We start from the raw sequence: 26496 nt of genomic DNA on the forward strand, positions 1-26496 counted from the left end.
TTTGAAATGATTTGTATGCTCACTATTTACCTATCTGTTTCTTCACTCCCCCTTCCAGTTAATGTAGGAAGTAGGCTATTTTGTTTATATCAAAGGTTGCCAAACATTTTATCCGAGGTTTACAGTATGTGCAATTAATATATTTGCAGTACGAAAATAAAGCGATCTTTCGTTTTAAAACAGCATAAATTATTTGACATACATTAAACAGTAATGAATGGAACAGTGAAAGTCGCATACATATTTAGCTTAATTGAGACATGTAAAAATTCTGGATTATTCGTTAGAGAAATGGATATGGAGTAACTAGTCGAACAATTTAGATAACTGTTACTGATCAGTTCATGTGGCTCATAAACACTATACTTGACAATCATCATTAAACACAATTTACAAGGTAAAAGAGCAGATAAGGGCGTTTCAAGACTGTTTCAAGACTTTCAACTGTAGCAGTTAATAAAATTTGTCAGCGTATTCATGTAATTGTATATCTAATCAATATTTGATTAATAGTTTCATTTCTAATATAAAGTAACAATATTATGTATGATTAATTATAACCAGGCTTCGGTCCTGGACACAGAAACGCATGAAGTTCAGAACGCACGGTTGATAGCGTTGTGTTGGTCGAGTGGACTGAGAGATGGAGCGCGTAGACAATAAATGTCTACCATTAAAGTATTAACGTGAGTTGTAACCTTCAATCAGGTGACCCTACGCCGAAGCCTGTTACACGTACCGCAGCCAAGCAGCAATACACACAACGGTAATGCACATTATGGACCTACCTGTGCTGTTGCAGTCACCCTCCCACACGGGTCATGACGTCATATTTTATACTCCGTGTACTCTAAACCTGATACTGGTTACTCTATGTCTCTAGGCCGAAGCCTGATTATAACACACAAACCAAACAGAATAAAAGCAATTTCATTAATTGTAACTAGAAATAATCGTATTAGCTCCTTTACAAGATCCCACTTGACTTTTCTCATAATCTCTATTACAGCAATTATCATCATTATACTTATTCTAAGCCTATTTAAGAGTCCTATCTCCAATTTTAAATACTAACAGATTTACACATAAATAAAAAAACTGAATTCAGACGCACTGTTTCTCATTCTTTTTTGCGTTGTTTCTCTTTGAGTGTAAATATTTTTCTAAACTGTGACAACATTTTATGAAGTCTTCTATTTATAAAACTAACCTTAATCACTCAATTATATTAGGTACTGTTCAGTCAATACACATAACTTAAAACAATAAATTATATCATTGAATATAAAAATATATCTTTTTATTTTATTTGACGAAAAATAAAATAAAAAGTATATTTTTATAATGATATAATTCATTGTTTTAAGTGATAAGTATTGACTGAACAGTAACCTAATATAATTTATTCATTGATAACTCATCTGAAAGCAACGTCTCGTCAAATGTCTGTCGAATTATTCTCAATCATTCAGTTATTGACTAAAATAATTCACACATAGATATCTCTGATTTGAGGTTATGGCAGATATGCACATCTAAATTATCAGGCAGTACATCTCACTTTACGATATGTGTCAGAGGAAGAACAATAATGCATCTGAAGTCTGATTAGTGTAATATGTTACGTCAGCGATATATGCAATAGAGGGAAAAAGGATTTGGCAACCCTAACTCATTATCGTCTGGTTTAGTTGTCTCATGAATGATGCCTTATTGGTATCACCTATGAGATTCAAAAATATCTTCGGACAGCTAACTAAACAACAACAATTCATATAATAAAGTTGTATATAATTTTACGGTTTTTATGTGGAGGTAACAAACCTTTAAAATATACCTTTATAATAAATTATTATAAATAATATCTACAGAGAGAAGTAAAAGTAGTTGGTTGCTATCGTTCGTACCGGATTTTTTCTTTTATTTTTGTTTCAGATACAGTGGCATTATGGTAACAGGGATAACAAGTTAAAAGAGGATAGAATTAGCACAGAGTTTATGTAAGCACCTGGTGCCACTTACATAAATGGCACCAGGTGCTACATATTGATCAGTTGCACAGGAACCTAACAGGCAGAACCACATCGACAGATTGGAAACTCAATTGCAGAATGATTAATTAATCGCTATAAAGGAACAAGAATTATATTGCTGATCGTCCTCAAGTTTAAGTCCGAATGCAACCGATCCGAAAACATCGACAACAGTCTTGAAACATCAATCTTGTAAGAATCAAAGGGAAAGTTAAATCATGAGACAGGAGTTAACACATAGGTCTGCACATTCTTTCCATCCTTATAAAGTTCCTCTTGTTCAGAATTTCAGGGGATCACAAATCGTTTATTTTTGTACGGTTTCTGGACAACGACAATCCATCCATATTCTTCAGTGATGAGGCCACGTTCCACCCAAGCGGTCACGTAAATGGGGGCAATTTTCGCTATTTGTCAGATATTAATCCTCATTGGATAGAAGACAGTCACATACAAAATGGTGTTAGGGTCATGGTTTGTGCTGGGATATGAGCAGAGCTCTTGTTCGATACTTGTTCTTTGATGGTAATGTAGCAGGACAAACATTGCTCTATATCTGCAAATCTCGATGATGTTTCATTAGCAACGATATTCAACATGCTTTTTCTACACGATGGAGCGCCTCCACATTTTGCATTCTATCGAGTTTTTAAATCGTGAATTTCGAAACCGGTGGATTAGACAACGAGGTCCTGTTGAATGTGCCACCAGGTCGCCGGATCTTACAACTTCAGATTTCTCCCTGTGGTGCCACTTAAAGCCTTTTGTGTATCAAACGCACCCAAGAATCATTTACGAACTTACAGGCTATGTTTTGAATGCAGAAACATTTCGCGACACCCATGACCCTTGGGGGGGAGCAACGAAATGTCATCCATGGCGCAATCTCAAAGTCCCCTTCCTCTATCAAAATAAAAAAAAATCAACATTTAGTTTTTTAAATAATTTAAGAGAAACTAACTTGTAACTGTTTACGTGAATCACATTGCTCTGTATATGTGCATATACAGAGAGTAAGGTGTATAAGTGCCATTATTTTAACTGATGATTATTCATGTCATAAGGAAGAAAAATGTCGTTACAATTTTTTTTTCCAATTGCAATATCTAAATTATTGAAGTTTACAATAATAGTCGTTTTTCAGCGTTGCTGGATGGGGAAGAGGGAAAATTTATAAGTACACAGCACAGCTCAAGCGGGTTGGAGGGAGTTTAGAAGTACACAGTACAGCTCAAGCGGGTGCAGACATACCAATACAAAACAGATGCTCTGTCCTAATGCAGGAGCGACCATGACAATACTGTTGTTCACATAAATCGAGCAGCAAATACAAACTTTCATTATCATTAATAGAATAATAAATTCACATTTTATGTAACAATATTGCTCCTTTTTTATTGTACGTCTAAAAAATAAACAATAATGTTTTCTGCACAAAATCACACGAACTTTTTTTCTAATGCAACATTTTAATCTCTCTCGCTTCCATAAATCAGTATCATTTTTAAACGAATTTCTGGTTGTGTGGTTTTCAAAACGGGGTAAGAGACTTCTAGTTTCTAATAATCGTTGAAAACCCCCTACAAAAGGTCGCCGATTAGGTAATCTTCTTGCCTCACTTGAATTACGACGACTTTCTCCATAAATTAATAACATACGATATTCCTAAACTGTGAATGACATTGTAAGTTGTTTATTGAATACCCTGTACTGAACTGTCATCCGCTCGGCAGTAGAGCTATGGACAGGCAGCTTGAACTCAGCTGACTCGTACTTACGTCTGTGCAGAGTACTGCCTGTTGAACGTTGCCACGTCTCTCACGCCAGAATATTAACAAATTTAAACATGCATTTTATTTAATTTCACGAAAACGTAATAGAACACATAAATGTTTATTTAAACTAATATTAACTCTCTGCTAGATACACCTACTGACGTAATTGTTTTCGTAATTCTACTAATGATATAAGCAGTATAACACAAATAATATAACAAAATAAATATTTTTTTCTGGGAAAACTATCAAGTTTGACCCTATGTTGTATGGGCATTTTTTTTCTGTAGTCCATCGTCGAGACTGTGAAAAGGACGGCACTTAAACACCTTACACCACGTATACTGAATATATAATTCTTTACGGGATAATTACAAGAATTTCGAGACTGTATCCCTTCATTTTTCATCTAGTTTGTGAATCTGAACCTTTCACAGTTTCTAAGAAAAAAACTGACACTTACGTTGTCGATAACTATGAAGTGCGCTCTCCTTGTCAGTAATACATACGTATATTATACAGGGACATCATTTTATTTTTACTAACATTTTTAATATTAACCTGGCTATACCTTTCTATTAACGATTGAAACAGGAAACGCCGTTTGCTACCCTTTCCAAGACTGGAGTTCGATAATACTGGCGTAAAATACAAATCACTTTACTAGGTATAGGAGGGAAGAAAAGTAGTTCATCTATTTATGTAAACTAGGAAATATCGCAATTTTGAGTTTGATAATTTTCATTAGGTTTTTGTTTAATCTAAATACAGTACTGCATTAACACTTAGTGTTTTTACACACGAATTGAGCTATCCATTCGGACGTATTAATTATGCAGTGTATATTGTACTGTTACAGCACATTAGCGTACAATATAGAGAATGAAGTTAAATTGAAAAATAATCATAATATGAATATTTAAACACATTTTTGAAAATGGTGGCCGTTCATTTCGATACAGGTTTCAGTTCTTTTTTTGCATATTATCGCACTATAGACTATTGTACCTAATTCCAATTACCAGTTTCGTCCTTTGTACGAGTAATTCATGTTGAAATAATTCTGTACCTACTCTATAAAAGAGTGCCTTACATACTGTAAATTCAATCTTCACTTATCCGAAAAGATAAAATTACTCAGAAATGCTATCTACTGTCCGTTCAATGGTTTTGTCGCAGGGCCGTAGAAGGGGGGGGGGATCACGTGACAGTTAATTACTTAACGAGGCCATTTTTTAAGTTATTTTAAACACTTGTATAATATTACGTAGACGTCCAATTCCTAACAGAAATTAATGTTTTCAGAAAAGAGCTAAGATAGCCCAGCTACTAGACTTAACAGAGGGGCGAACAGAAGCAGGTGGGGGAAACCGGGATGCGACGTAGGCAAACGGACGACAGTGCCTGTACAAAAATATGATTCAATATTGAAAGCTCTTTCGTCACTGAAAAACGCGAACATATTTCTGGAACGTACTATACTCACTAACTCAGTACTGCTTACGCGCCCTCGGCTCTGTGTCGTGAACGGTTGGAAGTTTACTAGTAAAAGAGGTGGGAGTGAAGTACATTCCAAAACTCAGGTACAATAAAAATTGAAGTAAAAATAAAATGATGTCCCTGTATATTGGCATTGTTATATGTACATGACATCAAATTATTAATTAAAACAATATGAAACAACGAAGTTAAAGTTATATAAAAACATAACCATAATTATATCAACATAAAAGTTGATAATTCTGAAATGAAGGGTATGTAAAATCTTTCGGTAAAATTAAGAGAACTTTATCATTTGTAATGTTACAAACTTTATTATTCTATCAGCAATATTTAATATGTACAAAAAATGTAATTTCAGTTCGCATAGAACTAGAACAATCTGAATGAGCTCCAATAAACAATGTCATCCTCTTACACTCAACTTGTACATAATGCATATGAATAAAATGATAAATCAATGGCGATTCACTGCTCCTGGTTCAGTAAGAATTATAAACAATTATACTTTAGTATTGAAGATGATCAGGTCATTACAGAAAATTCTGAAAATGCATTAGTTCTACAACACTCTACACGTAATTTACACAACATTTCAAGATCAATTTAACTTGTCAATTTCAACTGAAAAGAGAAAAGTTCTTCATAGACAAAGTTCCCATATGAAGTAAAATTTGTGTTGATAATGAAGTAATTGAACAAGCCAGCGATTTTAAATTTATTGGATACAACATTTCATGTGAAGGTGAAGAGGATATAAATTCGAAAATAATAGCGCTATAAACAAAGTGTTCAAAGCAAACTTAGTTAATTAAAAAGTACAAGATTAAGAATTTATAAAACATTAACCATACCAGTTATTTCATACGGCAGTGAAGCATGGACCATTTTTAATAGGTTATTTTACGACGCTTTGTCAACATCTTTGGTTATTTAGCGTCTGAATGAGATGAAGGTGATAATGCCGATGAAATGAGTCCGGGGTCCAGCACCGAGAGTTACCCAGAGTTTGCTCACAGGGACCATTTTTAAAGAGATTAAAGGAGGAATATGACAGCGGAAATGAGATTTATGCACCGTACAAAGAAGAAATTAAGGTAGACTTTTGAAGAGATGGAGTGAAACCATAATGGGTCACTTAATCTAATACCTTAAAGGCGGATGATGATGATGATGATGATGATGATGATGATGATGAATGGAATTTAATTAATTTTGACTCATATACTGAATTTCACATAAAGTAGACCTATAGGTTTTATAACACCATTGTAATTTAACTTGAATTCATATAAATAATTTCATGAAATTCTTTATCCACGAACTAAAGCTTAATTAATGTACATACACACAAAGTGAAATGACTATTGCATATAATTTTCGTACAAATAACACACTAATTGTCTAGAACTTTCTTAGAATTTATTGTATAGTAAATCTATGACTTCTTAACCGTAACAATTGAGCCGTTCAGAGCAGAAGTGGTGTAAGTCAAAATTGGGTAATGAGGTTTAAAGTAAAAGTTCTATAAAATACACCGCAAATTAGCAATTAATATGTCCTTCGTGCTATCTAATGACTACTAACAGTTGAAATAAATTGAATATTAATTGATATTTTGCGCTGTATTTTACAGAATGTTTACTTTAACCTCATTACTCATTTTTGACTTAAACCACTTCTGCTCTCAACGGCTCAATTTACGAACGCTGTAATCACTCGTAATTTATTATAAATTATTTCTCAAACAAATTAACTGGATGAATCAATTTGAGTTGTTCGATAAAAATATTTATAGGCCTATACATCACCTTATCAGTTAATTTTATTTGCATCTAAAATACACTAATGAGTTTTGTAACATAAAACGCAGGAATTTATATCAAATTTAAGATTATTTAACTATTGCAATCAAAATTCTAAACAACGATAATTTAAGAATATCGGTTATTAATCAAATTAGCCTCAGATTAAACAAATACACAGCAATATAATTATGTTCTGTGCGATAATTTTATTCACGAGCTACATTAGTTAATTTCTTATACCAACACTACACTGTATTCTTAACTCAGTCTGTTACAATGTATTTCTCAAAGTGGCACCCATTCTAATTTTGGATGTGTCTTGAGACGGAATGATTTTGTGACGTATTTAAAAAGTTTTGGTTTGTAGGTCAAATCTGGTTCGGAATTGATACTAACAGAATTCTGAAATCCATTCATATCCGGTAACACATCTGAATTATCACTAATTTGAGGTATGACAAAATGATACTGCGGCTGGAGTACAACAGGGTTGTTTTCAGAATAATTTGGTTGTTGAATCACAGCTACAGGCTGTGTATTTTGATCTTGCGTTTTGACTGGTTCACCCTTCAGAGTTTCTTCATCTGTTGAGGACATATTTTCTGAGTCTACCTTCGGGTTTGGTGTCACTTTTAGAGGAAAGATATTATTATTGAAGAAAGATGATATTCCATGAAAATTACTTGGATCTGATCTAAATGAATTAACAGGATTGCTGACAAAAGATCTTAATACAGGATACTGATGTAAAACTTGTGAACTAATTGAGGGATTTGGAATGTTTGAAAAGCTTTGACCATGTAACAACTCTTCTGTCGGTAAAAATGGATAACCAGATTGTGAAAAGAGAGGATTTTGAGCCAAATACCAATTATACTGACCATCGTTTTGGAGATATGGATATGGTTGATAATCAACCCAAGAATTTTCAGGTATAGTCCTATCAGGTTTATCTGCCCTCAATTCTATGACAGCAGATACGTTTGGTGGGGGTGTGTAACTTTTAACTTCTATCTCCAAAGGTTTGTCATATACTTTCGTACCCGCCTGATTCGAGAGCTCTGTATCTTTTTCGGTACCTTTAACTACAGAGTTGCGTTTGGCGACTTTGCTAGTGGAGTTAAAATTTGAAGACAAACTCAGATTTTTATTTTGTGTTTCAAGCAATGTCTTCTGAGATTTTTGCTCTTTATGTTTGTGTCCATGATGTCTTGTAGAAACAGGTTGTGTTGTTACTGTTCTTGTTTCAGAGTGTACATTTTTGACATCTTGTGTTTCTTCTCCTTGAATACTGGACTTTTTAGTCGCGTGGTGATGGTTTGACTCGCCCTTCTTTCTCGTGGCGTGTGAATTGTCGATTTTGTCATTTCCGGTGGGCGTTGCCTCTGAAGATTGTTTAGACTCTGTTGGCAGTCCCTCTGCACCTGCAAATAGAAATGTAAATAATAATTATTGTGTTCTTGTATGAAGCACTCTTTCACTTCTTGGTTCTGACATACAAAAAATATCTTATTCCTTAAAAAATAATAAAGTCCAATATTCTTTACACAAATTGTATAATGTCTCATAGTACGTTTCATAATTTGTTCTCGAAATTTTCTAATCTTCAGTCTCTACAGAAATTAGTAATATTGTGTTTTAAAATAAGTTTATGTGGGTAAGGAAATTCCTACATAATTCAAGCACTGTAATTAAGATTTTAAATTCTTAATTCATAAGTAAAACATTGATATCTGGGTATAGGAGCAGTGATGTTATTACAATGGTAGTAGCAGTGGTAATATGATAGGTTTAGTAACAGCAGCAGTGTAACTTTTTGGCAGTTTTTTCACTTCGTCATGGGTGTACGTCTGGCAGATAAATTGATTTTTCAGAAATTATTATAAACAGATTAATGTTAGTATTATTACTATCGTTACAAGGATTATTATGATCACCATTATCATCATCATCGTCATCGTCATCATCATCATCATCATGAGGAAAATATACCAAATATATATTCACAGGCAGTAGAGTTTCTTAAATTCAAAATAGACCTCCATTTGACATATTTTATCCCATTACGTTAAATTTGTCCTCATAAGAGAGTTGATTTTTTGTTATTATTTTTGTGTGAGCATTTTTATTTTTGCTAGTATTGTTATTACAGTTTCTGGTTGTAACACAACTGAACTGCATAGAGCATTGTGTCGACAGTACCATGTGTGCAAACTGGGGGCTAGGAAGCCAACACAATATAGCCACACCGATGAGCAAACTCGTGTGATTTGTGCTGTGTACAGGGCGAATTCATAAAGCCGGAGGAAGGGGCTCCCACCGCAATGCAAACAGTACCGTGGCTTGTTCCAATCACAGTCTCTAGCAAGCTAGGAAATAATCTTATCACCTCTCAAATTTTAAATTTAAAGGCACTGTGGATCTACTACGACTAATGAGTGACGAAGTGCTACAGCGAAACATACATCAAATCTTATTATTCATTATTAACCAATAAAGCGTAAGAATCTCTTCAAAATTTAATTAACCAATAATATATTATTTCTTCAATTATTCAGTAATTTACGACCTTGGACCAAGTTCAAATTCCGGTGATGCTGGAATTCTATTTGTGGCAAACAAACCAAAGGATTTGAGATTTTTCTTTCGGGATCCCTCATTTTTTTCTCTTATTCCAGCAACACTCCCCAAAATTCTTCTTCCATTATTATAATCGTTACGAGAAATACAACACTACTTGTGTTTGTACGACACCGAATCAATCATCCATCATGACTGATGTTCCTTGCTATTTGTCTAACGTTATGACAATGGTGATGGATTCTACTCGATTCATATATTTGGAAAAGAATCACCGGAGTCCTCTAGGTTCTTCCCTTTCCCTGAAGGAATCTGACGATTCCAAATAAACCTATGAGGTACGGCAGACAACCACGAGAGATATGGTATCAAATGTTATGGCTAGAGGCGGCTTAAACTGCGTCTTCATTCATAAACATTTTACAACATGTTAAAGATAAAATGTATAGACCACTGGGTGTTACGGGTTAAAATCACAGGCATTAGTTATAATAGACTAGGGAAAGAAAGTAAAGTTTAATACATTTAAAAGTACGGAAAAAGTGTTAAATGAAATAGCATTTACATGTACAGTCAACATATTGGGATATTATACAGTAAATAGTTAACATTTAACATGTTGTTCAATGTTTATCAGCTTTAGATGGGCAGCACAATTGGCACGTAACTCATTGCATCATGGGTGTACAAAAATCGACAGGTACATAGTTTCATTATGCTGCATAGCTTTACATAGAACTTCGTGTGGGAGCAGAGAACAAGGGTAAGACAGGGTGAACGAGAAGAATATAAGAAGAACAAGGGAAAGACAAGTTTAACAAGGGGAATACGTGGACAACAAGAGAAATACATGCAAAATAAGAGGCATATAAAGATAATAAGGGGAAGACAACGAAAACAAGGCAAATACTAGAAGATAAAGGGGAATACGATTGCAAGGCAGATAAAAGAGAAATATAAGCAGAACATGGGGGAATACAAGAAGAACAAGGCGACGACCAGGAGAACCATGGAGCAAGGGGATAGAAACAAAACATGGGAAGGATGAGGAGTACAAGGGAAATACAAACAGAACGAGAGGAATACAATGAGATCAAATAAATAAAAATGGAAAAAAGAGGACATCAGTGAGAACAAGGAAACGACAAAAGATAACAATGGGAATAAAAGAATAACAATAGTGACAGAAGTACAAGGGAAATACAAGGAGAATAGGGGGAATACAAGGAGACAAAGGGGAATGAAAAATTAAAAAGGGGAGATACAAAGAGAACAGGGGGATGCAAGCAGGAAAAAGGGAATGTAAAGAGAAAGAAGACAACAAGGGAATACGAAGGAAACAAGGAAAATATAAGGAGAATATGGGGAATGTAAGAAGGAAATTAAAATACAAGGCAAACAAGGAGAACAAAAAATAACAAGAGAAATACAAAAAGGGCATGAGGACTGCAATGCAAGAAGAAGAAGAAGAAGGAGTGAATTATAAGAACAAGAGAAATACAAAGATAATAGGGGAATCAAGGGAGAAAAGAGGGAAAAAAAGGTGAGACATGGGGAAGACACAGAGAAAATGGGAATATGAGAATACAAAGAGAACAAAAGGAATTGAACAAGAACAAGGGCAATTCAAGGAAAAAAAGGAGAATACAAGGACAACATGTGGAATACAAGGAGAATAGGAGGAATGTATGGAGAATATGGGAAATTCAAGATATGAGGAATACAAGAAGAACATGGAAAACACTAGAAGAAGAAGTAAAAGACAAGAATAAGGCGAGAAGGCGTTCCATTTTCTGTGACAGTGAATTTCCAAGTTACAACCCTTACCTAATGAGGAAAAAGACGCAGTTGTAGCCTACCTCAAAAGCCTACTTACTGTACTCCAACCAGGAGAAAGTCTCAGGGAATGAAACGCGGTGGGGTAATGCTATGAATGAATGTTGACGTCATAAGATGTCATAAGGTCACACAAATGGGTACACGCATCTCCATTGGCTAACCTCTCAAAGCACAAACGATAACACTGATAAACACATATTTATACTACCCTAGTTACAAAATTAGATCACGGTTAATCTCCTGGTCTTTCAATCCCTCCATACAGGAAATAACATATGCAGGAGAGCGAATGTTTTTTAAACTGACGTTATAACGGTAATATTATCTGTCTACTTCGCTCCAATAGGTGACGCAATAGTAAGCACATTCCTTTCACAGTTAATCTCCTGGTTGGAGAACAGTAAGGTAAATTGCTTAGAAATGCTCCGTTTCTGTCTGTATCTCTGATTTTCATAACTAACAACAAACTTAAGGGAGATTTTCCGCTTTTCTAGACTTCCCTGATGATGAAATAAATACGCAGTAGCTCCAAAACATTGGATGTCGATGAAATTATACATTGCAGCTTCGACCACTACACCAATGAAACCTTTTGTTGAGAATCCAACAGTTTACTGAATGCACTGGAATTCATATTGAACGGGTATTGCAGTTCGGAATTCATGCGGAGGGGGGAAAAAAGCGTACGTAATCGAGATTGCAGCTTCTCTGGCAATTACTAGACTGAGGGGAACTTTATTAGACTAAGTGTACACCATCGTATCACCAGCCGGCCGGCCAAATATTGGCACTTGATGAGCTCCGCTGAGGTCAGTAAACAGGTTGTTATGCCGATAACACAGCGATTCATCATTTAACGATAGCCTCTAGACCTGAGAGTGGCTATCATTAGTGTTAGTGGCAAAACCGTGTTCCAACACAAAGCGCTCGCCCCCTCCCCAATCAATGTTCTTCTCGTGTTTTACCATCACGACACAGCCCGGCTGTTCTCATTACAATAAGGCAGGGATTTCCAATCAGTCGCTTCTATGCATTTATGTATCGAGAATCCGTCGTTATACATGCGTCGATGATGCCTCTAAGCGGTACTGGACGAACGCATATAAAAATACCTGCTAATAATTATGATTCCCGACAAATAATACCACGAATTATACATAATAATAATCATCATCAACATCACCATCTTTACAGATTTTATCTCTGCCGGTGAATGGCAGTTGGGATTCGAGCGCTTGTCATGGTAGTAGTAGTAGTAGTTTATTGACATTTCTGGCTTTGAGCCAGAGGCCGTTTTAGGGTCTTATATGCGCAGGATGCCCTCTCCAGCTATTGTACATAAATAACAATAAAAAAAATATATATACATATGAGACCATTTCTGGCATAAGTGTCAGCAGGTGTGTGAGTGCAGTGGTTGATTCCTTTTATTTCGGTGTAGGCCTAATTTGTTAATTTGCGATACTCGTAGGGGACTTGTGAGTAGGAATATAATATACATAGGCTACATATAAGGAATGGTGAACGGGAGAAGAGTTCGGGGCGAACGATTTCAGCTGATAGACAACGTTAAGGTATAGCCTATGTATCATATAGAGAGATTAAGAGGAAAGCAAGAAATTGAAAAACATGGAAAATGCTGGATTTGCACTTAAAGACCTGTTCTTGGGCTTGATTAATATTGAACATGGAATTTTGGAGAGATTAAATTTTGAAAATTTTCCTTCCCAAAGTGCCCAAAATTGAAGGGTTCAGAGTCAGAGTGGGCCAAGAGCCATTTATTTAAAACGGAGAAAGCAAGGATTAAAGTTAAGTAAATATCATAGTTTAATGAAAACTGACATAGTATTTAGTTTTAATGTGCATACTTTATATTACTTGCTATACGTTTCATTAAATTTTGATAATCACCTAATTTTAACTCTTCTTTTCTCCGTTTTTAATATATGGCGCTTGGCCCACTACGGTTCTGAACCCTTCAATTTTCTCTCTATGCTCGAGTCTGGAGATTAATATTTAAGGAAAGCGTGTCAATAAAATACGTGTGAGTGAAATTCGTTTCTGTAAATCTATTCAACATCAAAGGGGTGAGTTATTATTGATATTACTGTTATTATTCTTGGGGATATAATTAAAATGTATTAAAGACTCTTTAGTCTTAATTATGTTATAGCTTTATAATGGTTACGACATTTTTAATCTCCATGCCCTAGGATGGCACAAACATCCTTCGCCTACGTCAATGTTCTATTGTTGTTCAAAGAGTTTTATGCAGTGATAACGTGATCTTAAATTTCTAATTGCTTTCATTCTTTATATCCAAATTAACAATTCACAACATGCCGCACATTAAACATACGCCGAAAAATTACACTTAATCGTAAGCCTTCAAAATAAAGTACGAACGACTTTTAAATACAACGTAAGAAGATATTACGAGTACAATTAAATCTGCTTTGATGGTTTGTGCAAGTGGACGGTTAGCTAAGGACAAAACGGATTATAATTTATGTAATCTTCTTTGCCACAGTATCTGCAGTCGTCAGCATACTACTTCTGCCTCTTACACTTTCAGTGAAAAAAGTGCATTTTACACGTAAATACACATGCATTCCTCATTTCCAGCATGGTTTAGCTAATTTGTGGCTCAAAGAGCATCAAACGTTCATCCCCAGTTGTACAATCCGAGACGATGTTCACTTGTTTTTAAATGTAGTTACAGATTAAACTGAAGTAATTAACTACTAGTCTCCATGAGAATGACTTTTGTAATCGTGACAGTCGGAATTTGACATATGTCTGTTTTTAGCACACAATTTACGAAAAAAATAATCGTCTATAATTTTGTATAGGGCCTATGATATTGATTTTTGTAGTTCATTTTCAGCTATCAACAAATACATAAATAATTAACTTCTTTACTTTGCATCCAACTCAACCGCCGCGGTGGTTTAGTGTTGGGCTTATACTTTAGGGGAGCCCGGGTTCAAATCCCGAATGATCCCTGAATTGATATCGTTTGTTGGCTAAGTCAGTGGTCCAGGCAACACAGTTTTCTCCTGGCACTTAGGTTCCTCCGTGACATCACAATTCTCCATTATCATATGTAGACCCACCGCCTGTGGTGCACTCTGGATAGTCTCGGATGAACTACGTGATATGGGCTTCTCAACACTAGAGATATCTATGAGCCACGCTCGTAGAGTCAGAGCGAATAACAGCAAGTTTAGGGCCCTGTCATTGGACAAAAGGTCTGTCTCTATTGGTACACTATTTCTACAGAATGTCACTCGTTGAGAAGAAACTCCCTTCTGGAGGATGCACTGGAAGGAATGGTGAACGGGAGAAGAGTTCGGGGTAGAAGAAGATATCAGATGACAGACGACATTAAGATATATGTGTATGTATTTATTCACACTGCAAATGGGTATATACCCGGTGGCAGTGGTAACTAATTACACTCAATAATGACAATTAATAATAAACACAATTAATAAAAAATACAATTAATAATAATAATAATAATAATAATAATAATAATAATAATAATAATAACAGGGAGCATCCTAAATTAAATGAAGCACGATCACTTAAAATAACATTTAAAGTAAATCTAATTTGTATCTTAACTCTAAGTTCGAACTAACCCACGAGTATGATATGTTCATACATGCACAAGTACCTTTCAGCACTACACCCTAGATCATATATGTAACAGATAGATCATCGCAATGTTAAAATCGTTTTCACTTTGAAGAGAACAACCGCCAGGATCGCCACCCGTCCGCCGTAAACGAACACGAGATGGCAGTACAGTCGCTAATGCAATTCAAATGAGAATTATGACGTGACTCCTTATGTAACAACTAGATGGCAGCGTAGTAAACCTGACAAAAGTTGTCAACGTCAAAGCCTATAAGGCCGACTTATCTGGGATATATATGATCTAGGACTATGCTCATTTCGCTGACTACTCACTCACTGCACTGGAACTACGACACATTTCCCTGATTCTACCCTGATTTCACTAACACTTCATTTTCGCTGTTCAAATACTTTGCACTGCCATTATAAACTATAAAACTTCACTGACAAACACACTTCACTGTTAACACATTTCACACTTCACTAACAACACACTTCTTCACTGATACAACACTTCAAATAACAAAATACCAATTACACCAAATATATAGATCATATGAGGAGACAAAGAGGAACGCAGAAAATAGGAAAGACTGGAAAATGCTGGGTTTGCAGTGAAAGATCTGTTCTTGGGCAGAATACTTTGAATGAATGAACATAAAGCATTCAGAGTGCAGCAGAGATGATGCTTAACCTGCAAGAATGACCGACTTACTCCATTTTACACTAACAGGAAGGTATTTAAGACTTTCATGTTACATTTGTTTATTTTTGGATATTATTATGATCTCGAGTTGCATTTCTTTATTTTTCGGTGCTCTTATGTTAAAATTGTACAAAATAGAAAATAAAAAGCGAAAAATATCATCTAACTTTTACGAGTCTAATGATCGGTTTCACCAAGCTTCAATAAATAAATCCAAATGAAACATTAACCAGTGAACATTAAAATATTTAACAGTTCTTTAAAATGCTAGCTGTTCACCAACCAGATTTTCTTAAAATTTAATGGACAGTAAGTAATACTTCATTACGGATAAGTACTGTAAGTGTGCTCAATGAATATTTCATAACTATATCACAACAATTTTATGAAACCACAGCCTACTATATCGCAAATCGTGTACCTGCTATGTCAGTCATATGCAGACCAACAATGAATCAACGCGGTTACAAAATATAGAAAATGGAGGGAAAAGTGTTATTATTATTATAATCATCATCATCATTATTATTATTATTATTATTATTATTATTATTATTATTATTATCATCGCCATAATTATAGCTGTTATAATTATTGCATTTCTGATTCCAGTGGTCGCCTAATTTGAAGGAGAACGATATAGGCTATACAATAACTGCAATTGAAGGGTTCAGAATCATAGTGGGCCAAGCGCCATTTACTAAAACCGTAGAAAACAAGGATTAAAATGAAGGTATTACCATAATTCAATGGAAACATATAGCAAGTAATATAAAGCATACACATTAAAACTAAATGATATGTCAATCTTCATTAAATTATGGTATTCACTTAATTTTAACCCTTGCTTTCTCCGTTTTTAATAAATGGAGCTTGGCCCACTATGGCTCTGAACCCTTCAATTTTGGTATGGGCCTAAATAATATTCCTGAAACCTATTATCCAGAACGAAAAAAATTGAAGAGATGAATTTACTGTAGCTAATGTGAAGTATAGCTGCAGAGCTCAAAAAAAGTAGAAACTTGATACCTAATATGCTGTGTTAAATTACTATTTTCAAGGTATATGTCAATGTGTAGATAAATCTAATTCTAATAAATTGAAGTTAATATACCAAATAAGTTTTGTTATGTTTGAATGTACATTGCGTATTAATTTACTAATATTTCTTAGGTATATAATTATAATAACCACTATGTGTTAAAATAAAAACTAAGTTGTATAGGCTATTACCTAGGCGAAAACGTTCATAAATATCTTTCTAAGATGTGTTAGCAAATAATAAATTTGCAAATTGATAAATCATATGATTGAGCATTTTAAATAAATTTATTATCTTGAATAGATTTATCTGAAAATCAAAATGAATAGTAAAATATTACCTAATTGACTAGTTTCAGCTTTGTCTCAGCCGTTCTGATGATCAGTTTCTTCTAAAATTTTCAGTACCACGATCTTCGTGACGCGGTATCTTTCGTGAAATTTTGTGTAATTCAGATTTTTTAAAATTATCGTTTCCTAAATGGTTAACATTATCTCCACCTGGCTCTTGATTTTCGAACAGTTCCAGAAGTAACAATTCTGCGTCGAAACGTTTCGCCATTTTATATTGCAACTAATGAACTATTAAAAATTTAGGGGTGCTATGCATAGACATATCGCTTGACCGCGCTATGACATGCTAAACTAGCCCCGGTTATCGAGTAATTACTTTTACAGGATTCATATCATATCATATCGCTAAAACTAGTTTATGAATACGAAAAACTTTAGTTCGCTGATCATCCATAGGAAGCCCGCGCTAAGAATGTCTATGAATATGGCCCTTGAAGACGGAAATATCTATCACTAAACTAATGATAGCTTTACTGGTTCGTTAAGGCTAAAGATGTTATAATAGTACATTATGCAAAGAGCCTATAATGATAGTAATTGAGACGCAAGTATGGATATTTATGAAACGAGCGCAAGCGAGGTTCATAATATTCATACGAGCGTCTTAATTACCATTATAGGCAAGTTTCATACGATTTTTTATGCTCGACCATATTTCTATCTTGAAATTATTCATAAGTATACATTTTATTTGTATCTGACAAGATCGGAAGTGGCCTTGTTCTAGGTCGTGAATTGTGAGATGTGCGCAGACGCGAAAGTATTGATTTTTTCCAAGGAACAATAATGTCGTTGACCTTGATGTAATCCCGTTAAACTTGATATAACCTTGATTATTGAATTCGACATTGAAAAACGAGATGACAAATTGAATTTATTTGAATATTATTTACAATTAACGCTAATTATTATAGTAACAAAACATAACCTTCTGCGACAGTATTGGATTTCCAGGCTCCGTGACTTTTCGCTAATTCTCTTTCGATTGCATATCCGAGAATAATCGATACTTGCGGTTTTATAACGGTACAAAGCTGACTTGTCATTGGCTGAACACCTGTAAGCTGAGTTGTCATTGGCTGAACACCTGTACTTTAATGAGTAGGTGTACTTTAATGACATGCATTAAAGGACTGCTACCAGGTGTATAATTACTACATTTCGGCATGGTCGAGCATAAAAATAATTTAATGAATCAGTAAATAAATTAATGAATCATGAAAGTCATAGTGTAGCTTGAGTCTGACAATTTGGTAGACTTAATTATTACATATAACATGTAATAAAAAAACTCCAAGGAATACCATAAAGGAAAGGCATAATGCATGGATAACCAGGGTAATAATGCAAATGTTTGTACAATCTATGATGTCAATTATCCAGGAAACTGCAACATTGTAGAGTCTATCATAACCTGCAACATACCTGGGGCCAAACAATGATATTACATTAATCACATCGTGAATGATATTTGCTGCTGTAGTTCTATGTACGCCTGTGCAACGTAATGTTGTAAACACTCTAGCTGGACTGTTTCTGTTTATGGAATACTCCAAGTTAACTCTCATCCGTTGCAGCAGAAATGACCCAATGAGTTTCGATAATTAAAATTTTGTTTACAATATTTACTCTCGGGAAAATTTTCGAAGAAAGTTTTGATCAGATGTGAAAGGTTCTCCTCTTGTGGACTGTTACGACTTACAGCCATCTTCTTAGAGGTATTTTCAGTCTTCTACATTCTCTGCTATTGTATATAATAAATTATTTAATGCAGAATAAATATCGTAAGAGAGTTTTATAGCTCTCTAATTTGACGCAAGAAGAACAGCAATGTTGATGTAGGAATAGAGGAGGAATTGAAGGGTTCAGAGCCATAGTGGGCCAAACGCCATTTATTAAAACGGAGAAACCAAAGGTTAAAATTAAGTGAATACAGTACAGTAGTTTAATGAAGACTGTCATATCGTTTAGCTTCAATTTGCATACTTTATATTACTAGCTATATGTTTCATTATATTATGATAATCACTCAATTTTAACCCTTGTTTTCTCCGTTTTAATATATGGCGCTTGGCCCAATTTGGCTCTGAACCCTTCAATTATGGTAAGAGTAGGAACATATTGATTCAGAATATTTTAAAAATGGAAGATAACGAGATCGTTAAGGTTTGTTATAGATACAGTATTTGGTAACGAATAGCAGTAAATTAAATTTGGCTCGCTCTTTAACAAATTGAAGTGGATAAAAATGAATTGGGAAAATTGTGGAGAGAAAATCACGAATGTAGAAATAGTGTGTTAAATATTATTAGACAATTTGTTTCACGACATAGAAAAATAAATATTTAGTTATGAATAACCAAAACTTCACTACTAAATTACATGGAAGATAGAACTGTATGGAGTCAAAAGCCAAAACGATATGTGACGGAAATGATAGAATTGTTTTGCGTGGTTTACGTTAGGAGTGTGGAAATTGAAACGTTTTAGGGGCAATATAGAAAATGACATATGCATTGTATGTGGTGAATAGATATAAATCATATACTGTTAACATGTGTTACGACAGACTGAAGTGAACGCAGTTATATGAAAAAGTATGGCTACATTTTAGTAATAAAATTTTATTAGACGAAATATCAAGAATTACAAATGAACAGATAATAAAAATCTCAAAAACATATTTTTGGAAAGTATGAGAAAGTCGAATGTAGGAAATAAACAAGTTAAAAAAGTAAAATGAAGTTTTAACCGTAAGTAAGTGTGCTTGTGTATATGGAATGTAAGTAGGCCTACTTTCTATGTGCAAAATTGTACGTTGATAAGGAAATAAAAGCTAAATAACAGGAGAAATTCAAATTATGGTCTATTTAACGACGGTCGCTACTGCAGAGGTTATATCAGAGTCGCCGGTGTGTCGGAATTCTGTCCCGCAGGAGTTTCTTTAAAGGCTAGTAAATCTACTGACATGAGCCTGTCGCATTTAAGCACACTTAAATGCCATCGACCTGGGCCGGGATCAAATCCGCAACCTTGAGCACAAAAGGCCAAAGCTTTACCTACTACGCTACCGAGGCCGACAAATAACGGAAGATAAATTCTGTCATTCAACAATGGAATGCACTGGAACTAAATAAATAAAAATAATAATAATAAGTGTAAATAAAAGGATGTCCTCAAAAAATTCATCAATATTTACACTTCTTTTCCTTCACTTGTATAAAACAATAAAATTAATTGTATCATTCGATCAGGATTCAATACTTGAAGATTATACAGAGTGTATGACTTGAGGCTTTACCGGCGTTTGATGTAGAATAACTCTTCTCGGGTTCTCAGCCAGTGAGTTGGAGATTTGCTTCCAAGCTTTCGATGGCTAGCTCTGCCATCTTCTTCGGGGACCATGACTAGCTAGTATATATACAATAGTAGGACTTGCCGCTGCGGGCCAATCAGAAGCTAGTTCCTAGTCCAGACCGCCAGGCGCATTCTGATTGGTGGAAGCGGTGGCCAATCAGGAGCTAGGGTGTTTTAAAACCAATGTTATATACTTTTGAATTAATAAATGAGCGTCGCGTTAAAGCAATGTGTGCTTCTTGATGTATCTATAGTTGTAAATATGTGTATAGCGCGCGCAAGGAACGATTACCGAAAAGTAATGGTGGCGTTGCTGTCTGTTTTGATGTGTGTATGTAGGCACGCCGAGGGGGCGAGAGATGCGGGCCGATGGAAGTACTGTCTCTTGCAAGAAGATGAACAAATGAGGACATCGCTGTGGAAATAAAGAACGTAGCAAGAGAAAAATTCAAACGCGCAACATATGTTTATGAATGAAATAATAATACCGTGCGATACAAGACACGTATTCACATGCAACGGAAGAAACTAAAGTAGTAATGTAACTATCACAACGCAAGACTGATTATATCGTTGTCATTTCTCTTCCGACTGTACTCTTGAATATAATTAAAGCTATCTCGTGACCTTTCCTGTCGCCCTCTCTTCCTTATTGCATTGTTTCATTGACATTCCTTCCGTTGGATTCCCTGCTTGCGAGACCTATAAGGCCTTATAGGCCTGCGTTATTGTGAGAGGCAGTATTTTCGTAAAATCACTAAGCAGGTTTCTTTTAAGCAACACAGTTACTTTCTGTATCTGGTAAGATCAAGAAATATAAATGACATAGGCACAAGGATTGTTATCTAATACAGAACTTCCGTTGGAGTCAAAACATAAGATTTCCATGAATCTGTGGCATCAACTTTGAAACTGTTCCCTTAGGGTGTCACACACGTGTGTTGGGTTTACACTGACAAATCTGTGTGGTTGCTACGTATCTAATTGCAATCTCGCAGCATTACTCACCGGATGTGCTCCAGAGGATGAAGACGACTGCAACAAATAGCAGACTTAGCGACAAGACCCGCTGCATCTTGGTATCTGCCTTCAAATGTCCCGTCTCCACGGAGATGGGATGCGTTGCTTGGAAACGCTCTCGCAAGATAACACATGCTCGATAAGATAGCAGCCTACAGCAAAGGGTTTCAAGACCCCCTTGCGAGTGGTGGCATTCTGTCAACAGATCCAATTGATATGATACTTGTCACCCAGTCAACATGTTTTGTGCGAGTATACAAACAGGCCTGCGTACACTCCTGCACAGTCGCGTTTGTAACTAAGCGAGTACGCTAGTCCTCATCCAGGCGGTCCAGATTCGATCTCTGGTCCAGTCGTAGTAGAATTTGTAGTAGACAAGGCAAAGATTGTAGATAGTGATAAAAGAATAGTTGGATTTTCAACAGCGACAAACTTAACGGTGTTAAGTTTAAGTAGTACTTTGTATATTAACGGAAAATTAAAAAATTCTCTTAAATACTTTACTCAAATCTTCACGATTCACGCACTTGTTAATGAAATATATATGCATTTTTTTTCCTGAAAGCTATACATAAATTTTTCAGTGTACATTAGAGTCTCGTTAATCCGAACTACACTCATCCGAAAATCTCGTTAACTCGAACTACACTAATCCGAAAATCTCGTTAATCCGAACTACACTAATCCGAAAATCTCATTAATCCGAACTACACTAATTCGAAAATCTGGTTAATCCGAACAAAATTATTTTAAGAAAAACCAAATTTACTGTAATAGCACAAAGTAGCGAAAAGAAAAAATGTGTAAATTCACTCAATTTCTTTTACTTACTTACTTACTTACAAATGGCTTTTAAGGAACCCGAAGGTTCATTGCCGCCCTCACATAAGCCCGCCATCGGTCCCTATCCTGTGCAAGATTAAGCCAGTCTCTATCATCATACCCCACCTCCCTCAAATCCATTTTAATATTATCCTCCCATCTACGTCTCGGCCTCCCTAAAGGTCTTTTTCCCTCCGGTCTCCCAACTAACACTCTATATGCATTTCTGGATTCGCCCATACGTGCTACATGCCCTGCCCATCTCAAACGTCTGGATTTCAAGTTCCTAATTATGTCAGGTGAAGAATACAATGCGTGCAGTTCTGTGTTGTGTAACTTTCTCCATTCTCCTGTAACTTCATCCCGCTTAGCCCCAAATATTTTCCTAAGCACCTTATTCTCAAACACCCTTAACTTATGTTCCTCTCTCAGAGTGAGAGTCCAAGTTTCACAGCCATATAGAAGAACCGGTAATATAACTGTTTTATAAATTCTAACTTTCAGATTTTTGGACAGCAGACTGGAAGATAAGAGCTTCTCAACCGAATAATAACACGCATTTCCCATATTTATTCTGCGTTTAATTTCCTCCCGAGTGTCATTTATATTTGTTACTGTTGCTCCAAGATATTTGAATTTTTCCACCTCTTCGAAGGATAAATCTCCAATATTTATATTTCCATTTCGTACAATATTCCCGTCACGAGACATAATCATATACTTTGTCTTTTCGGGATTTACTTCCAAACCGATCGCTTTACTTGCTTCAAGTAAAATTTCCGTGTTTTCCCTAACCGTTTGTGTATTTTCCCCTAACATATTCACGTCATCTGCATAGACAAGAAGCTGATGTAGCCCGTTCAATTCCAAACCCTGCCTGTTATCCTGAACTTTCCTAATGGCATATTCTAAAGCGAAGTTAAAAAGTAAAGGTGATAGTGCATCTCCCTGCTTTAGCCCGCAGTGAATTGGAAAAGCATCAGATAGAAACTGACCTATACGGACTCTGCTGTATGTTTCACTGAGACACATTTTAATTAATCGAACTAGTTTCTTGGGAATACCAAATTCAATAAGAATATCATATAATACTTCCCTCTTAACCGAGTCATAAGCCTTTTTGAAATCTATGAATAACTGATGTACTGTACCCTTATACTCCCATTTTTTCTCCATTATCTGCCGAATACAAAAAATCTGATCAATAGTCGATCTATTACGCCGAAAACCGCACTGATGATCCCCAATAATTTCATCTACGTACGGAGTTAATCTCCTCAAAAGAATATTGGACAAAATTTTGTACGACGTCAACAAAAGTGATATTCCTCGAAAGTTACCACAGTTGGTTTTGTCCCCCTTTTTAAAAATAGGTACAATTATGGACTCCTTCCATTGTTCTGGTACAATTTCCTTTTCCCAAATAGCAAGTACAAGTTTATAAATTTCGCTATATAATGCACTCCCACCCTCTTGTATTAATTCTGCTGGAATTTGATCGATACCTGGAGACTTGTACTTTTTCAGATTTTCTATCGCAATTTCGACTTCTGAAAGCGTGGGTTCGGGTTTAAATTGCTCAGCAGTTTGTATTTCAATTTCGTCCCGATCATTTCTATTTGGCCTATGTACATTTAGTAGTTGCGCAAAATAGTTTTTCCATCTGTTTAGGATTGATGGAGAGTCTGCAAGCAAGTCACCATTCTCATCCTTGATCACGTTTACCCTTGGCTGATATCCGTTCTTAAATTCCTTTATACCCTTATATAAATCTCGAATGTTTTTATTCTTACTATTTGTTTCTACCTCATTCAGTTTTTCCTTCAAGTAACCTCTCTTTTTATTCCTAAGTGTACGACTTGCTTCCCGTCTTTCATTGAAATAATTATCTCTCTTCTCCTCAACTGGATCCTGTAAGAATTTCAATTTTGCCTGTTTCCTCCTTTCTACTACCATGCAACAATCTTCATCAAACCACGGTTTCTTTTTCTTAGTTTCATAATAACCTATGCTCTGCTCAGCTGCAATTTTGATACTATCTCTGATATTTTCCCACACGCTATTAACATCTAATTCTTTCTCAACTTCGTCGGAACTTTCTAAAGTGGCAAACCTATTCGAAATTTCGACCTGATAATTTTGCTTAGCTTCCTCGTCCTTTAATTTCAAAATATTGAATTTAGTAATATTAACTTGTTGCTCTACTCGCTTGGTTACTGATAATCTTTCTCTTAATTCTCCAATCACCAAATAATGGTCAGAATTACAGTCTGCACCCCTGAAAGTTCGAATATCTACTATACTAGTATGTCTCCGTTTATCTATCAAGATGTGATCTATTTGGTTGTGTGTCAATCCATCTGGAGAAGTCCAAGTATATTTATGTATATCCTTATGGGGGAATGTTGTACTTTTGACAATTAAATTTTTCGATGTGGCAAAGTTGACTAATCTAACTCCATTGTCACTACTAATTGCGTGTAGGCTCTCTATTCCAATAGTTGGTCTAAAAATATCCTCCCGTCCTACTTTAGCGTTGAAATCCCCCAATAAAATTTTCATATGATATCTAGGGAACTGATCAAAATTATGTTCCAATTCCTCATAGAAGCTATCCTTTATATAGTCGTCTTTCTCTTCTGTAGGGGCGTGAGCATTTATAACTATGATGTCGCACCATCTACCCTTAAGTACTAAATATGATAACCTGTCACTGATAAATTCGACCTTTTTTACTGCTGATTTTATTCTTTTATGTACAAAGAATCCTGTTCCTAATTGGTGATTATTGTTTCCTTCCCCATAATACAACAAGTAATCTCCTATTTGTGATATGCCATTCCCATCTAACCTAACCTCTTGTACTCCTACGAAGTCTATTCTATATCTAGCTAGTTCTTTTGCTACTAATGTTACCCCTCCTGTTCTATAAAGACTAGTTACGTTCCAAGTGCCAAATCTCAAAACCTTATTCCTTTGCTGTGGTCGTGCCAGAGAATCAGTCCTATTCCGAGGCTTACTGTAGGAATTCGTAACAAGCTGTTTTTTACGGTGATGGGTTGTTAGCCCTTCGCCCAACCCCCAAGCTGGAGGACCACCCCTTATCGGCTGTCCACGACTGCTTATTCAATATATTCGCAGCTACCCTCCATATCTGGAGGCCGTCTCCTCTATCCGCAACCTGAGGACGCGCCATGCCGTGGTGATAGGGACCCACCATACATGGACTCAATTTCTTTTACTTAAAAAATTATGAAAATAGCACATTCAAGGGTAGGCCTACTTACAACAATTAGTGTTTTCTGTACATAATTTATACATCTGTCATGCTAATAAAATCAGTAATTTTCTGTTGTCGTAATGAAGTGAACCTGTTGGTTGTGGTTCTAAAAATAGCAACAGGGTACTCCCACCACCGTCTCTCAGAGCTCGTGAATAGCATGCATTGCATTACAGGAAATATTTCGGTTAATCCGAAAATCTTGTAATCCGAATAGGTCTTGGTCCCAATTAGTTCGGATTAACGAGACTCTACTATATTATAAGACGTGTGAATCACGAGATGTATTCTTCATCCCAACAGAAATGTATGTGGATTTTGAATTCGCTATACTTACCGCTGCCAAACTTGTTTTCCCTTTAGTCCACATTAGACGCTGCCGGTTTCACCTAGGCCGATTTGGTGGAAAAAAAAAATTCAAAATTTAGATTTGGCAGGAGAATGTAAAGCAAATTCAGAAAAAGCAGGTTTCTGAAGTACTTTTTCGGCTTACCCTTTTTAAACCCAGAAGATATCGATGACTGTTTTACTGATAATATGAGCACACAGCCTGGAGGCGAAATAATTGCAATGTTTACTGATTGATTACATTTTTGGTAATCATATTTCGGACGAAGCCCTATTTCCATCGCTTATTTGGGCACCATTCAGTACGACAAATCGCACAACAAACAGCTGCGAATCTTTTCAGGCTAAATTAAACAAGTCCTCCTACACATCATAGCCAACCATCTAT

At 35.5% G+C, this 26496-nt stretch overlaps 1 protein-coding gene across 1 annotated transcript; it reads right to left on the minus strand.

Annotated features, from left to right (window-relative positions):
* Nucleotides 1–1350: 1350 nt before the first annotated feature.
* On the minus strand, nt 1351–21801 carry LOC138712091 (uncharacterized). Its single transcript, XM_069843484.1, has 2 exons — nt 21647–21801; nt 1351–8540 (listed from the first exon to the last, which is right to left on the minus strand). Exons 1-2 carry the CDS (start codon nt 21711–21713, stop codon nt 7402–7404), a joined length of 1206 nt encoding a protein of 401 aa, XP_069699585.1. The 5' UTR covers nt 21714–21801; the 3' UTR covers nt 1351–7401.
* Between the last annotated feature and the right edge of the window lie 4695 nt (nt 21802–26496).

Source organism: Periplaneta americana, chromosome 13 (assembly GCF_040183065.1).
Source record: "Periplaneta americana isolate PAMFEO1 chromosome 13, P.americana_PAMFEO1_priV1, whole genome shotgun sequence".
NCBI classification, from domain to species: domain Eukaryota; kingdom Metazoa; phylum Arthropoda; class Insecta; order Blattodea; family Blattidae; genus Periplaneta; species Periplaneta americana.